At 43.6% G+C, this 13,646-nt stretch overlaps 1 protein-coding gene and 1 pseudogene across 1 annotated transcript; both read right to left on the bottom strand.

The window, feature by feature from the left end:
- Positions 1-349: 349 nt before the first annotated feature.
- LOC102122443 (olfactory receptor 2T11-like) lies at positions 350-2,011 on the bottom strand (annotated as a pseudogene).
- An 8,483-nt stretch (positions 2,012-10,494) lies between these two features.
- On the bottom strand, positions 10,495-13,323 carry LOC102121016 (olfactory receptor 2T2). The gene has a single exon (XM_045390447.3). The coding sequence runs from the start codon at positions 12,226-12,228 to the stop codon at positions 11,254-11,256; it is 975 nt and encodes a 324-aa protein (XP_045246382.2). The 5' UTR covers positions 12,229-13,323; the 3' UTR covers positions 10,495-11,253.
- Between the last annotated feature and the right edge of the window lie 323 nt (positions 13,324-13,646).

Raw genomic sequence — 13,646 nt, 5'->3', positions numbered from 1 at the left:
TTTGATAGCTTTTGTAGATTCTTTCATTTTGTGTTGTTTAAACATGAACAACTATTGTGAAACAGATCTAGTTCAGAGTGAAAGTTTGCTGTGAACTCTAATATCTGGGGTTTTTCTTCCCTAGAGAAAATAAACAATTATTTAACTGAATAAACCATTCTTGATACTTCACACTGAAAGGTCTCTGCATAACAGAACATCTTTCCCTTGCTCCCCTGAGGAGCAACAATCCAGACAGGGTGAATTATCCTAACTGCCAGTAGTAAGGAGACGTTGACAGCTGACCAAATCTCCAGGGAAACAGGGCACACGGAGGAAGGTCTTCGGAGCCTTACCCTCTTGGCAGTGACTAAGCATCACTTGTGGTGACTTTCTGAGCAGATGAGGAACGTGCAAGCACCTTTTTAATGCCCCTGTGACGTCCTTGTTTGAGGCTGTAGGTGAGAGGGTTGAGCACGGGTGTGACAGTGGAACAGAGGCTGACAATACCTTGTCCTGCTCGGGGGCGTGGAACGACCGGGGCAGCACGTATGTGTAGAAGGCAGCTCCATAGAAGATGCTAACCACAGTCAAGTAAGTGGGAGGAACAGGTGTGAAGGCCTTTCTGCGACCTTCAGCAGAGCTCATGCAGTGGACAGTTAACAAGACGTGGAAGTAGGAGGTGGAGATGATCGAGATGGGGATGAGCAACATGAGGATACAGCAGCTGCACATCCGAGTTTCATACAAGGACGTGTCCACACAGGCCAGTTTGAGAACCGCCGGGATCTCACAGAAAAAATGGTCGATTCTGCAAGAGCCACAGTCAGGGACAGTCATGGTGATGGGTGTGAGCAGAAAGCCAGCGAGGGAGCCACCAAACAGGGCATGAGCAGCCAGCAAGAGACGCATCTTGTGGTCCATCAGGACTGGGTATCTCAGAGGGTTACAGGCCATGAGGCCCGGTAGGAAGAACTCAGACCAATCATGGTCACGTAGCGGAAGATCTGGATGCCACAGGCCACAAAGGAAATGGTTCTCTAGGAACCACGTCCACCAGGAGCTCTGGGGCAGTGGTGCTGATGAAAAGGGTGTCCATGAGGGGCAGCTGGCTGAGCAGAAAGCACATGGGGTGTGGAGGCGACAGTCCACCCGAACCAAGAATATCATGACCAAATTTGCAGTTACAGCCGCTGTGAAAACAGCCAAGATCAGTGTGAATACGATCCCCGTAGCCTCACCCTTCACCAGAAGCCCCTGGAGGGTGAAGTCAGGATGACGTGTTCGTCATTGATGTGGCCCCACGAGCGTCCCAGGGCAGCGGGAAGACAAGGCCCAGGGAGGAGGCAAGAACACGTTCAAGATGGGAAAGGTCTGCAGTGGAGGTGACACTTCTGAGGGTACCGTCAGGATGAAGCTCCCAGGGTAAAGGCTGGAAAAGAACCAGCAGACCGACATGCTCATCATAAAGCGGAACCCGTGGCTGCATTTCCCCGTCAGAACTGCTGCTTCTCTGTTGTGTCTGTTCATGCTGCTGGAGGTTGTGGTAACCGCATGATACAATTGCTGTGTCCTACACCAAGAACGGGGTTTTAACCATGTCTGTTCTGTCCATGCTGCATTTCTCGTATCCAGGACGTTATCTAGCCCTTAGTAGGGTTAAGTAAATACTAGTTGGAAAAGCAGGATGCTTGATTCATTGATTGGCAAATGAATAAAGTGGAGTGAAGTAAATCACTGAGGAAACGAAGGGTTAGGATAACTTTTGGGGCTTCGTGAATAAAATGTTCCCTATGTTTTATTATTTGTGTAAGTTTAAGGACGAGTGCAGTGTCATGACATGGATATGTTGCATAGTGGAGTCTTGTCCTTCAGTGTAACTGTAATTCAAATAGCGTAGGTTGTGCTCATATTCATTCCTCACCCTTCGGTCCCCTTTCACCCCCTACTCTTCCAAGTCTTCGATGCCTATTATGCCACCGTATGTCTAAAGTTGGGACTCCTCCGTGTTCTTTGTGCTGTTTTGCTAACCTTTTTGCAGATCTTTCTTCAGATAAGTTAGAGGGTGAAGAAAACTATTTGCAAAAACTCCAGAATTAAATTTTTAAAAAGCGGTTTATGACACTAAGCTCACTCCTTGCTTTGCTCTCCATTGCTCCTGTAGGTTTGGGAAATGGGCAGGGAAATTACAAGGAAAGTGTTGGCAGGTTGAAGCTTTGTCACCAGGAGACACAGGAGCAGGGTTCACCAAGCTACATGTCTGCCAGCGTTTACCGGAACTGAGGTCAGAGCTAAACTCAGGCTTAGCTATGGAGATGTATGGGAATGTGACAGCAACAGGCCAGTTTAAGGAGGGATTTTATCTTTAACTTATATCAGGTGAAAGATTCAAATGTTAGACAAAAAGAACCACAAGTGTAGTAAAAATTACCACCCTCTGCCCACTAGCCCCCCTCCCCGCACGTCAGGCCTCAGTGGCTTGAGTCAAACATTTATTAAAGGGGGAGCCTAGGTGCGCGCTGCAAGGCTTTTCCCCCCTTTCACATGTTGCTGGACACCTTGGCTCTGCTATCGAGTGTTGCCAGATTTAGCAAATAAAGATACAGGATGCTCAGCTATGTTTGACTCTCAGATAATCAAAAAATCTGTTTAAGTTCATAATGTACTTACAATCAAAAAAAGGGTTCACCATTTATCTGAAATTCAGATTTATCTGGTTGTCCTTTACCATGCTGAATTCATACCTGGTTTCACAAAGGTACCAGAATTGTAATGACCTTGAAAAGTGACCAGTAGAATCTGTACAAATTAATAGAGTCTAAAAAAGTTACATACTAACATCAAAATTAAACTGGCTTACTCCCAATTTCCCTGTGATCAATACATTCAGATTACTGTGAAAGGGGCTAAGGACTGGCCTGTCAGGCCTCCCAGAAATACTCTGGTCAAAACTCTTTGTCAGTGAGTCTTAGCTTCCTGATCTTTTAAATTCTATTCCATTTCCCAAGGATAACTGAACACAAATATTGTCTAAAAATATATTCTGCTAATTCAAAGTCCAAAAATATAAAACATAACTCCAAAAACTTCCTAGAATTAACCCACACTAAGAAGAGAGCACATCTGTCATATTAAACAAATACAAACATTTTATCCAAAATGTATAAAACACTAAAAACAGGCCGGTGCGGTGGTTCATGCCTGTGACCCCAGCACTTAAGGAGGCCAAGGATCACTTGAAGCCAGGAGTTTGAGATGAGCCTGGCCTGGGCAACACAGCAGAGCTCGTCTTTATGAAAACATGAACTAGCCAGGCGTGGTGGTGGCACGTCTGTCTCCCAGCAACTCAGGAGGCTGAGCTGGGAGAACTGCTTGAGGCTCGGAGTTTGAGGTTAGAGAGAGCTAGGATTGTGCCACTGCACTCCAGCCTGGGTGACAGAGAAGACCCTGTCTCTAAAAATAAGTAAAACATTTATAACAATTAAACATCTAGAGCATTTCTCGTGTCCATAGCTCGTAGGAGCCTGGCTTAATCCATCGTGACATTTTAATCTGGTTGTTCCACGAACTTTCCCACGATCTCCCTGCTGTCTCGTGAATCCCCCCGTCTAATCTCAGCACAACCACCAGAGTCACAGTGGGACCCCGCATCACGCCACCAGAGTCACAGTGGGACCCGCATCACGCCACCAGAGTCACAGTGGGGCCCGCATCACGCCACCAGAGTCACAGTGGGGCCCCGCATCACGCCACCAGAGTCACAGTGGGGCCCGCATCACGCCACCAGTCACAGTGGGGCCCGCATCACGCCACCAGAGTCACAGTGGGGCCCCGCATCACGCCACCAGAGTCACAGTGGGGCCCGCATCACGCCACCAGTCACAGTGGGACCCGCATCACGCCACCAGTCACAGTGGGACCCGCATCACGCCACCAGTCACAGTGGGACCCGCATCACTCCACGCCACTTTCCGCTTGAAACCTGCCGTTGTGCTTCACATCATGCGTTAAGGCCCGTCACGTTCTGAGCGTTTCATCCTCTGAAATCATCTCCTGCCGACTCCAGTCTGTTTGTCCCTGGGCTGCAGCGACAGTCGCTTCCTTGTCCTCTATCCCCACTTTGCAAGAGCCCCGAGCCCAGGCCTTTGCGTCTGCTGCTCCCCTGCCTGGGCTCCTCCTCCATCCGTACAAGGCCATCCCCCCTCCTGTCCTTCGGGGCTTTGCTCAAAAGCCACCTGCTCAGAGGGGCCTATTCTGGTCCTATGACTTTTTCTTCACTTTTCTTCACACCGTCTGACACACTATGCTGTGTTTTGTGTTTATCTCAAGCTGGAAAGTAAACTTCATGTGAATAAGGGGTGTTGCCGATTTTGTTAACTGAGAACTCTCATCATCTAAACAACTGGCACATTGTAAATTTTGGTTGAATAAATCGTTTTTAAACACATGTAGCCAGCAAAAAATGCAAATTATTTTTATGCTTTTTAAGATCTCTCTAGAATTCCTTCAAAACACCTCCCGATTTTATAAAATGTGTTAAAGAAATAAACACAAGTGCCTGGCATTAAAATTATCTTCAATGCAAAACAAAATTGACAGAAAAATGGGACACCCACATTTGATAAGAAACTTCATTCTAGGAAACAAAAAGAAATCACAAGTTTCTAAGATCAGACAGCAATATAACCTTTACTTCTAAATCATTAGTTTATATACAGTACAAATTTGAGAATTATGCTGTGGTTTAAAATATACCTAGAATAACTAAGATGTCAGCATAATTCACAAAAAAGGAGGGACTCCCCACTTCCTCTGCCTTCTGAATCTGTCCTTGCTATGACAGGTCTTCACTCATGTAGGTACCAATAGGTTGAAATAACTTTGGCTTCAAGTGTTATTACACATCCAGAGATTGTACTGTAGATGTTAATAGTTAGAATTCACCTTACGTTAAACAGACAAAAAAAATCATTGTGTATGATTTGTTGCAGAATTCCATCTGCCTTTTATGATTAGAATAGTTGTCTTAAATAATGCCATAGGGCTTAATTTGCTGCTTAAATTGAATGATGCTGTAATCCTTAGTTTAATGTTAAATGTAACCATATGGGCAGAATAATCTTCCGCCTTCAGCAAAGGTCCTCGTGTGCTAACGTCTGGAACCAATGAATATGCCCTCTTAAGTGGCGAAGACTTTGCAGGTGTGATGAAGAATTCTGAGATGAGATTTTCTGAATTCTGCTGTTGGACTCAATGTAAACGCCAAGGCCTTACACGGGAGACACGAGGCAGGAGAGTCAGACGTGACATGAAAACAGGGCGGGTCGGGGGGACTCAGTCGGTCTCCGGGTTTGACGATAGAGGGGACCCCAAGCCAAGGAATGTAGGCGGTCTCTAGAAACTGGAGAGGGCTAGGAAATAAGACTCTCTTACAACCTCGTGGAAAAGGTAGTCCTTCCCAACCTCGTGATTTCAATGCAGCGAGACCAGCTTCCAACTTCTGACCTCCAGGCTGTGATATTATAAAACTTGGTCATTTGGTACCACAGCCATAGGGAACTTCTACGCCAATAAATGATTTTCTTAGTTTTTAGACAAAATTGAGACGTGTTGCAACAATAAACGGGCCAGCACTTGTGTAGTGCTTGCTGGGTCCCAGGCACCACGACACAGGTGCCAATGTTTCTATCTGCTCCTCACAGCACCTCCACGGGTCCATCACTGGACTTATCCCCATCTCACAGCTGGTAAAACTGAGGCTCGGAAGTCAGGTGGGAGAGCTGGACCCAGGCTCAAGGACTCAGCTTTTGTTTTTCATGCTCTCTGCCTTAGCTACTTCCCCAAAGACAATATCCCTTTGAGCATCACTTAAGAGAAGTTAAACGAATACAGGGTACAAGGCCATAAACACACTCAAGGGAAATTTGAATTTCTGATTACAAGTTGTCAACGTAATCAAGTGACAAAATGAAGTTAATTTTCCAGAAACTCAAAATTCTCCCTAACTCCTGGGCAATTCTCAGTCCTTACACGCCTGCCTGCAGGTGTCTGGCTTTATATTGGGGTCCATGAAAAAAAATCTCAAATTTTTTTTTAGTGAAAGCCATGAAGCTTCCTCAAATAGCAATGTAGAAGGGCCACAGTGCAGAAATAGTTTGTCAATCTTATTCAACTTGAACTTCTACGTGAGAGCTGGGTTGTATCAACATTGATAAAGGGGGGAACCTCAAACTGCTGGTGGGAATTAGAATGGATTTTCTGTCTTGTTTTCTGGTTAGAGAGCACTAAATGCCAGGAATTTAAAAAATATGTACAAGCTTCCTTTCTAGGAAAGTGTAGTATGGAAATAATCAGATGAGCGGGCAACTTATTTAAGAAAACCCATTCTGGTGTTATTTTGCAATAAGAAAGTGGAAGTAACCTAAGCATCTGCCAACTGGACACATACTAGATAATTTAGGTTTTAGTACATAGAGTTCTAAGTGACCACTGGAATGTAAGGTGATCTACATTCATCATATAGCAGGTTCATTGTATTCTGAAGTGAAAAGGTGGCATATTTTCCACCTCTATAATATACATATGCATGTGTGTGTGTGTGTCTATATATGTATGTAATCTCCTTACAACTCTACTACCTTTGAACTGAAATCCCTTAATACATACACAGTATGTATTAATAATCTTGTCCTTAGAAATAATCCAAAGGAAGATTTTTAGTCTTTCAAATTACACAAAGCCGTTACTTGCGAGCATCCCTGCCTTGGGCCAAAATTATATCCTTTCTCCCTTTGAAGTCGTTTCCACAGTTGATCCAGGGAGACAGCAAAGCAGTTTTCATTAAACCTTCATATTCAGAAGCTGAGGCCCAAAGATATGGTTTTAAAACTATGTTCCAAACATGTTTCTGATTTTAAATTTTTCCAAGTTTATGGAATATTTAACATCACTGATCATTTCAATTAAGCAATTTAGAATTTCAGGGAAAGAATTTTGATGACATCAGCTGACACATGTAATTCTAAACCTTACAATTAAATTCAGTCACGAGTTTTCTGCTTCCACCCTTGAGCAAATGCCCCTAATGGAACTTACCTCCTGTTTGCTTCGAAGAAAGAATATATGAAGAATCTAGCAAAAGCCAATGACTTAACATAAGCTGCATTTTCAAAATAGTTAGAAATCACTTAGTGAAGCCAGAAATAAGTACAGTTTTGGGGGGTTTTTTTGCTTCTAGCATCACCCCAACATGCAGTTCTATGTGAGCCTGTACAAGTCACCTAACTTTGTTAATCTCCAGTTTCTACGACATCTCTCCAAACCTGAGATGCCAAAGAAAGTTTTTTTGGTTTTTTTTTTTTTTTTTTTAAGGATTTTTAGAAACTAGAGTTTGTACAATTGGGGTAACTACGCCTTCTAAAGTGAAATACTTTTCATTCATTTCTTACACTCGTATTTATTAAAGGCAAATTCGTGAAATAGTTTTCATTCGTTTCTTACACTCATATTTATTAAGGGCAGATTATCAAGAAAGTTTTTAGGTCCTTGGGATGCATCACAAGATAAAGATCCTTGTTTTTAGGTTTGTGATGATTTAATAAAACCAAAGAAGCTTAAAGTACTCATAAAAATACAATGTGAAATAACCAGAGTGGAAGCTACAGATATTTACCATTTTATATTCTTAACTAGTTGTATAAACCAAAGGAATGTAGTCAAAACAAGCTAAATGTTTTCTTGGCCTTTGACGACCTGGGATTTAGAAGGAAGCACACAGTGAAATGCTGGAAAGTGTGCACGGTCACGGGAGTCACCCAGGTTTAAGAAATCTACCCTCGATACAATCCAACTGGAAAAAAGCTTAAAAATGCATCTGGCTTTTATCATTTGTGTAAGAATCAGCCTATTGTTTTAACTAAATAACCTATCAATGCCATACGATTATCTATTAATACAATTGTTTCATGTATGGAACTTTGTAGAGTCAGGACCTGACGTTTTGGTCATTTTGCTTTCACCTAATTGTCAGAATTCTCAGACTTCATTTAAAGTCAGTTGTTTAGCTTGACAGGGATATTCTGTCACTTTTTTTTCAGTTTTCAGTTTTTAATTTTTGTGGATACAGAGGTCTGCATTCTTTTCTTTATGCTAAATTATTTAGCATATTAGTTATCTAATTATCTTCAGTTTCTCTGATCATTCCTTTTTGCCGGATATCTTCCTGAGTATTGAATAAGGCAGTTAAATAAGGTATTTAATAAGTAGACTGTATGCTTTCTTCTATTACAATTTTATATTGTATAAATAGATGCTTGCTGTATAAATAAAACAAGTCTGTAGAAGCAAGCGTTCAGTTAACTTTATATCCATATCCCTCACCTGCAGAAAGACCCCACAGGGAATCCGATTACCCCTTGACGTGGGTCATCAGGTCCTCGCTAGACCAGCCTAACTGGCCTCCAACAGCAAATGAACATGGCTTTCATCAGCATGCTGCTCTGAAGGGACCTTTGTCCCCAGGTCATTATGAGGGTTAAGCTGGCAGCTGCACATCGTGCCATGTGCTTCTCCCCTTTGTGTTTTTGAGACAGTCTTGCTGTTGCCAAGGCCGGAGTGCAGTGGCACGATCTCGGCCCGTTGTAATCTCCACTCTGAGTTCAAGCATTTCTCCTGCCTCAGCCGACCAAGTAGGTGGGATTACAGACATGTGCCAACCACGCCAATTTTTTGTATTTTTAGTAGAGACAGCGTTTCACCATGTTGGCCAGGCTGGTCTCAAACTCCTGGCCTCAAGTGATCCACCTGCCTCAGCCACCTAAAAAGCTGGGATTACAGGCATGAGCCACCGTGCCCGGCCGCTTCTCCCCTTTGTCAATTATCAGTATCGTGGCTTGGCACAAGACACCAGACCAGAGGTTAGAAGACGTGGTTCTGAAGCCGCACCTGCCTTCTTGCTTGAATGGGGCAATAATTTGCTGTGAACATCAGCTTCTTTATCTCCCATGGGGCCAATTAATATTTTGTGAACATCAGAATCAAAAATGAGACTAATGTAGTTAAATGTTTTCAAAACTAGGGACAGTCCTGGGGACAGTCTATGTTTTCATTACTTGGATTAGTGCATGCCATGTTTCAGGTATACAGCTGATAATATTAAGTTACTAAATTATGTATATTACTAATTAAAATAATTTATATTTTAATAAGCAAATCTGGTGACCACAAATTAACTTATAATTTGGTGAGATGACGGGAAAAATCCTTGGTCACTCCCTTTTACAGTGGGACTAGTTTTATGTGTGAGGAGAGTGGGTACCCACCATGTGTAAAATGAGAAAATTTTTTTTAAGTTGTATTAGAGCCTACAACAGAAAAGTGCACACGTCAACAGTGGAAAGATTGATAAATCACCAGGATAAGAACATGTTGATGTAACCACCACGGAATTGCTTGAATAGACTCAAACATTGAATAAGTCACTCCTTCCATGCCCTGATCACTCAAGTCCATGATATCCCTAGAAACTTGTCAAAATGCACCTCACTTATTGCTTCAGGAATACTTTTGAAATGTCTGTCAGTGTTAAATATTCTAGTTAAATGTGCAGAGAATTAATCTTGGAAATATAAGTCCTATTTTTTAATATATAGCAACTGAGGAAATGGGAACGAAAACACACATGTCCCAGGATAGAGCAGAGGGAGTGTGAATTGGAGGAGTGTTGTAGAGGGAAGAAAGCTCAAGGGGTGCTAGCTAAGGCAGGAGAATGGAGAAGGGGGAGGTTATTAGTGCAGATACAAAGGAATTACATGTGAATGGAGCTGAATTGAAATAACACCGAGGATATTTCATAGATGAATCCTGGTCTGTTTCTTCACTTAATCCCTCCAGGACATTCTTCCATCTCTTTTCCACGTGTTTGATTTCAGGGTAAAGATTAAATTATTAGGAACCTTCTGAATAAAAAACCTAGGGATTAGCATATTGAAGGGAATATTCTTTATCAACGATGGAGGAAACATTGTTCCTTCTATCTGTGTTGACACTAGAACATAAGACTGAGGAACCTTTGCTTAGTCTTCGTCAACTGTGTAACCACTTTGTCCAGTGTTTTCTAAACCTTGTATCAAAAAAAAACACCAGGTCCCTCAATATTTTTTATTTCTCCTATTTCAGGACCTTACACACAGAAGCAGCTAAAGTTAAATGGTGGGGTGAGTGCAGTCTTGGCTTAGTATTCCACCAAAGTCACACGTCTATCAAAGCACCACACTTAACTCCAACTCATTACAGAAATACTTGTCTTTAGCATATCAGTGAAGATGTTGAGAATAAGAAAATTGAACAACTTATTCCAAGGGAACTAAGTGTAGAATGAATAAACCAAGACATTTTATCTATTACCATTTAAGTGTAAATGGCCGTTTTGTAGGTTTTTGGCCGTGTAACAATCTTAATGGCAGAGTCAATTTTCAATCAATGAATCAAAATTTCCAGGAATATATTGGACTCCATGGGAATAAATGCAGGGCAAGTATTTGTTTTATCACTTACCTCTGAAATAAGAGCATTCATAAAATGTAAGAATACAGAACCAAAATACAATAGTATCACCTTCCTAAAAGTTTTCTAAATAAAACTGCTACACGTTTAGCACTGGAAAATATTTTACTTGTATTGAATGTTTGAAAGTAAATCAAGGAGGTGGCAAATGCTCCGATTTCCATTCAGAGTTTGGTCAGCAATGCAGACAGAAGGATCATGATCACAGGTTAACACGGGCACTCCAGAGGGCGGCTGGGCTTGCCAGGAAAGGTTTCTAGGGCTGCCTGCCTGAGAATCCCCTCTGGAAAGGTTTCTTGGTGAATCCAGTTGAACAAGTTGGCTAATGCAGAGATGCTCCCCAGCTTTGCTATTGTTGCCAAGTAATCATCGCAACAGGATGATTTTGCCTGTTAATTTTGAATTAGCTAAAATTGACACTGAACATGCTTCAGAAGCAATACCGTATTTTCTGGAATAGCTACGTTATTTGTTGCAGCACCAAGGATGTTAGCAGAGTCCCCACTAGTCCTCCCTGATCACAGTCCCCACCCTGATGCCCTGGGAGTCCCCGCTAGTCCTTCCTGGTCACAGTCGCCACCCTGATGCCCTGGGAGTCCCCAATAGTCCTTCCTGGTCACTGTCACCACCCTGAGCTTCAGAACCAATACCGTATTTTCTGGAATAGCTGCATCATTGGCCGCAGCACCGCAGATGTTTGCAGAGTCCCCGCTAGTCCTTCCTGATCACAGTCCCCACCCTGATGCTCTGGGAGGAGCCACATCTCCCCAGCACTTTCCTCAGAGCTGCGGCCACCTCTTGATTCCTCAAGCTGTAGATGAGTGGGTTGAGCATGGGGGTGAGGATGGTGTAGAAGGCGGACACCACTTTGTCCTTCTCCGGGGTGTGGTAGGAGTGGGGCAGCACGTTGGTGTAGAAGGCCGCCCCGTAGAACATGCTCACCACCGTGACGTGGGAGGAACACGTAGCAAAGGCTTTGCGCCGGCCCTCAGCAGAGTTCATCCGGTGGACAGTCAGGAGGATGCGCGTGTAGGACACGGAGATGACGGACAGAGGAGGGAGCAGCATCAGCACGCAGCAGGCATACATCAGGGTCTCGTAGAGCGACGTGTCTGTGCACGACAACCTCAGCACGGCTGGGATCTCACAGAAAAAGTGATTGATCTCTCGGGAGCTACAGAAGGGGAAACTCATAGTGACAGGAGTCAGCATGAACCCATCCAAGGAGCCGCCCGCCCAGGAGCCGAGCACCATGAATAAGCAGAGCCTGCGGTTCATGAGGAGAGGGTACCGGAGAGGGTCGCACACAGCCACGTACCGGTCATAGGCCATGAGACCCAGCAGGAAGAATTCCCCTCCAATCAGGGTCAGGTAGAGGAAGATCTGAAGTGCGCAGCCCAGGAAGGAAATGGTCTTGTCCTTGGACAGGAGGTCCTGGAGCATCTTGGGGACCGTGATACAGATGTAGATGGTGTCCATGATGGAGAGCTGGCTGAGCAAGAAGTACATGGGAGTGTGGAGGCGGGAGTCCACATGGATGAGCAGAATCATGAGCACGTTGGCTGTTATGGCCACCACAAAGATGGAGAAGACTATTGCAAAGAGAAGCCCGGGGAAGGCAGGATGGGTGATGAGGCCTGTGAGGACGAAGTTAGTGGAGTTCTGGAGAAGGCCCTCCATGCCCATGGTCCATGAGAGCTCCGTGGGCTGTCGAGGCAGAAATCCGGCAGCTTATTTAACGACCTGCCATGTAGGAAGAGCCCACCAGGAATAGGATGTCAGCAGCGTGTGATAAAGCAAAGATCACCTACTTCAGGATCATTTGAAATCCCAGTTTCAGTGTTAATGATCTGTATGATATTGGACAGAAAATCTCTCAACTAAATTTCATCAACTGTGAAAGCTCATCCTAGTTCTATACAGGCTGGATGTGAGATGTAAATGTAATAATTCATACAGTACCTGGTTTAGAATCGGCTTATTTTGATCTTCTGAATACATTTTATAATCTTACCACTTTAGATTGAAAGTTTTCTGAGGGTGGTTACCGTGCCTTATTTCCCATTTCGCCTTGCAATACATGGTTTGGGTTTAAATTGTTCTCTGCATCTCCATTAAGATGATTGTATTAAGATCATACACAGATATCTAACTTGTGACTTACGAAATTGGTAGAAAATATCTAGATAACTGACTTTTTTGGCTGCTGTTCCTAAACAGCTTTACAACAAGTCTGCAACCTCAAAGCAGTACAGATGACCTCATTTGAGGTCAGGAGCCGCTGTCTTGTGGTTAGACTTTTGCCCTGCAAAGGGAGTTCATGTTTTAGTCATGGATTGCTATGAGACCTTGTGTTTTTCTCACAGACTAATATGGGGATCATAAATCTGGAAGGACCACCACAAACTGCTTCAGAGCAGGACTTTAGTTTCCTTATCATGGTGTTCTGGTTGACAATGAATTCTGCTAAAATTTTATGACTAGATACTGCATCATATCACTCGATGGACTTAATCTTCTCTTGTTTAACCAAAACGTTAGCGTTTCTGACAGAGTGGCATTCTGAACCTGTCCTAGTGTAATATCTTCCCAGGAATCCACTGCTAGTTGGGTTTTTTCCTCAAGTTTCTCTACCATTTTGCTGATCCTTCATGTCTCTAAAAATAACTAGTCAGTTGCAGTGGCTCACACCTGTAGTCCCAGCACTTTGGGTGGCCGAGGCAGGCAGATCACCTGAGGTCAGGACTTCGAGACCAGCCTGGCCAACATGGTGAAACCTCATCTCTACTAAAAATACAAAAGTTAGTCGGGCTTGGGGGCAGGTGGCTGTAAAATCCCAGCTACTCAGGAGGCTGAGGAAGGAGAATCGGTTGGGCGGGGGAGGCGGGGGTTGCAGTGAGCCGAGATCATGCCATTGCACTCCAGCCTGCAGACAAGAGCGAGACTTCGTCTCAAAAAACAAAACATAACAATCTATAGATGGTGAAGACATTTCTGAACTAAGAAGACAGACAGCACTATCAAGCATTCCTTGAACTAAATGGAATGAGTTCTCATGCTTTTTTGAGTAACGTGAATGCGTGTTCTTTTGATATGTTCAGGGA

Source organism: Macaca fascicularis, chromosome 1, assembly GCF_037993035.2.
Source record: "Macaca fascicularis isolate 582-1 chromosome 1, T2T-MFA8v1.1".
NCBI lineage: Eukaryota > Metazoa > Chordata > Mammalia > Primates > Cercopithecidae > Macaca > Macaca fascicularis.
Note: the sequence above shows the minus strand (reverse complement) of the source record. Positions and strands in the feature narration are given on the sequence as shown.

Bases quoted from the DNA above. Each gene is read 5' to 3' on its own strand.
- LOC102121016 (XM_045390447.3), bottom strand. From the start codon at position 12,228: ATGGGCATGGAGGGCCTTCTCCAGAACTCCACTAACTTCGTCCTCACA.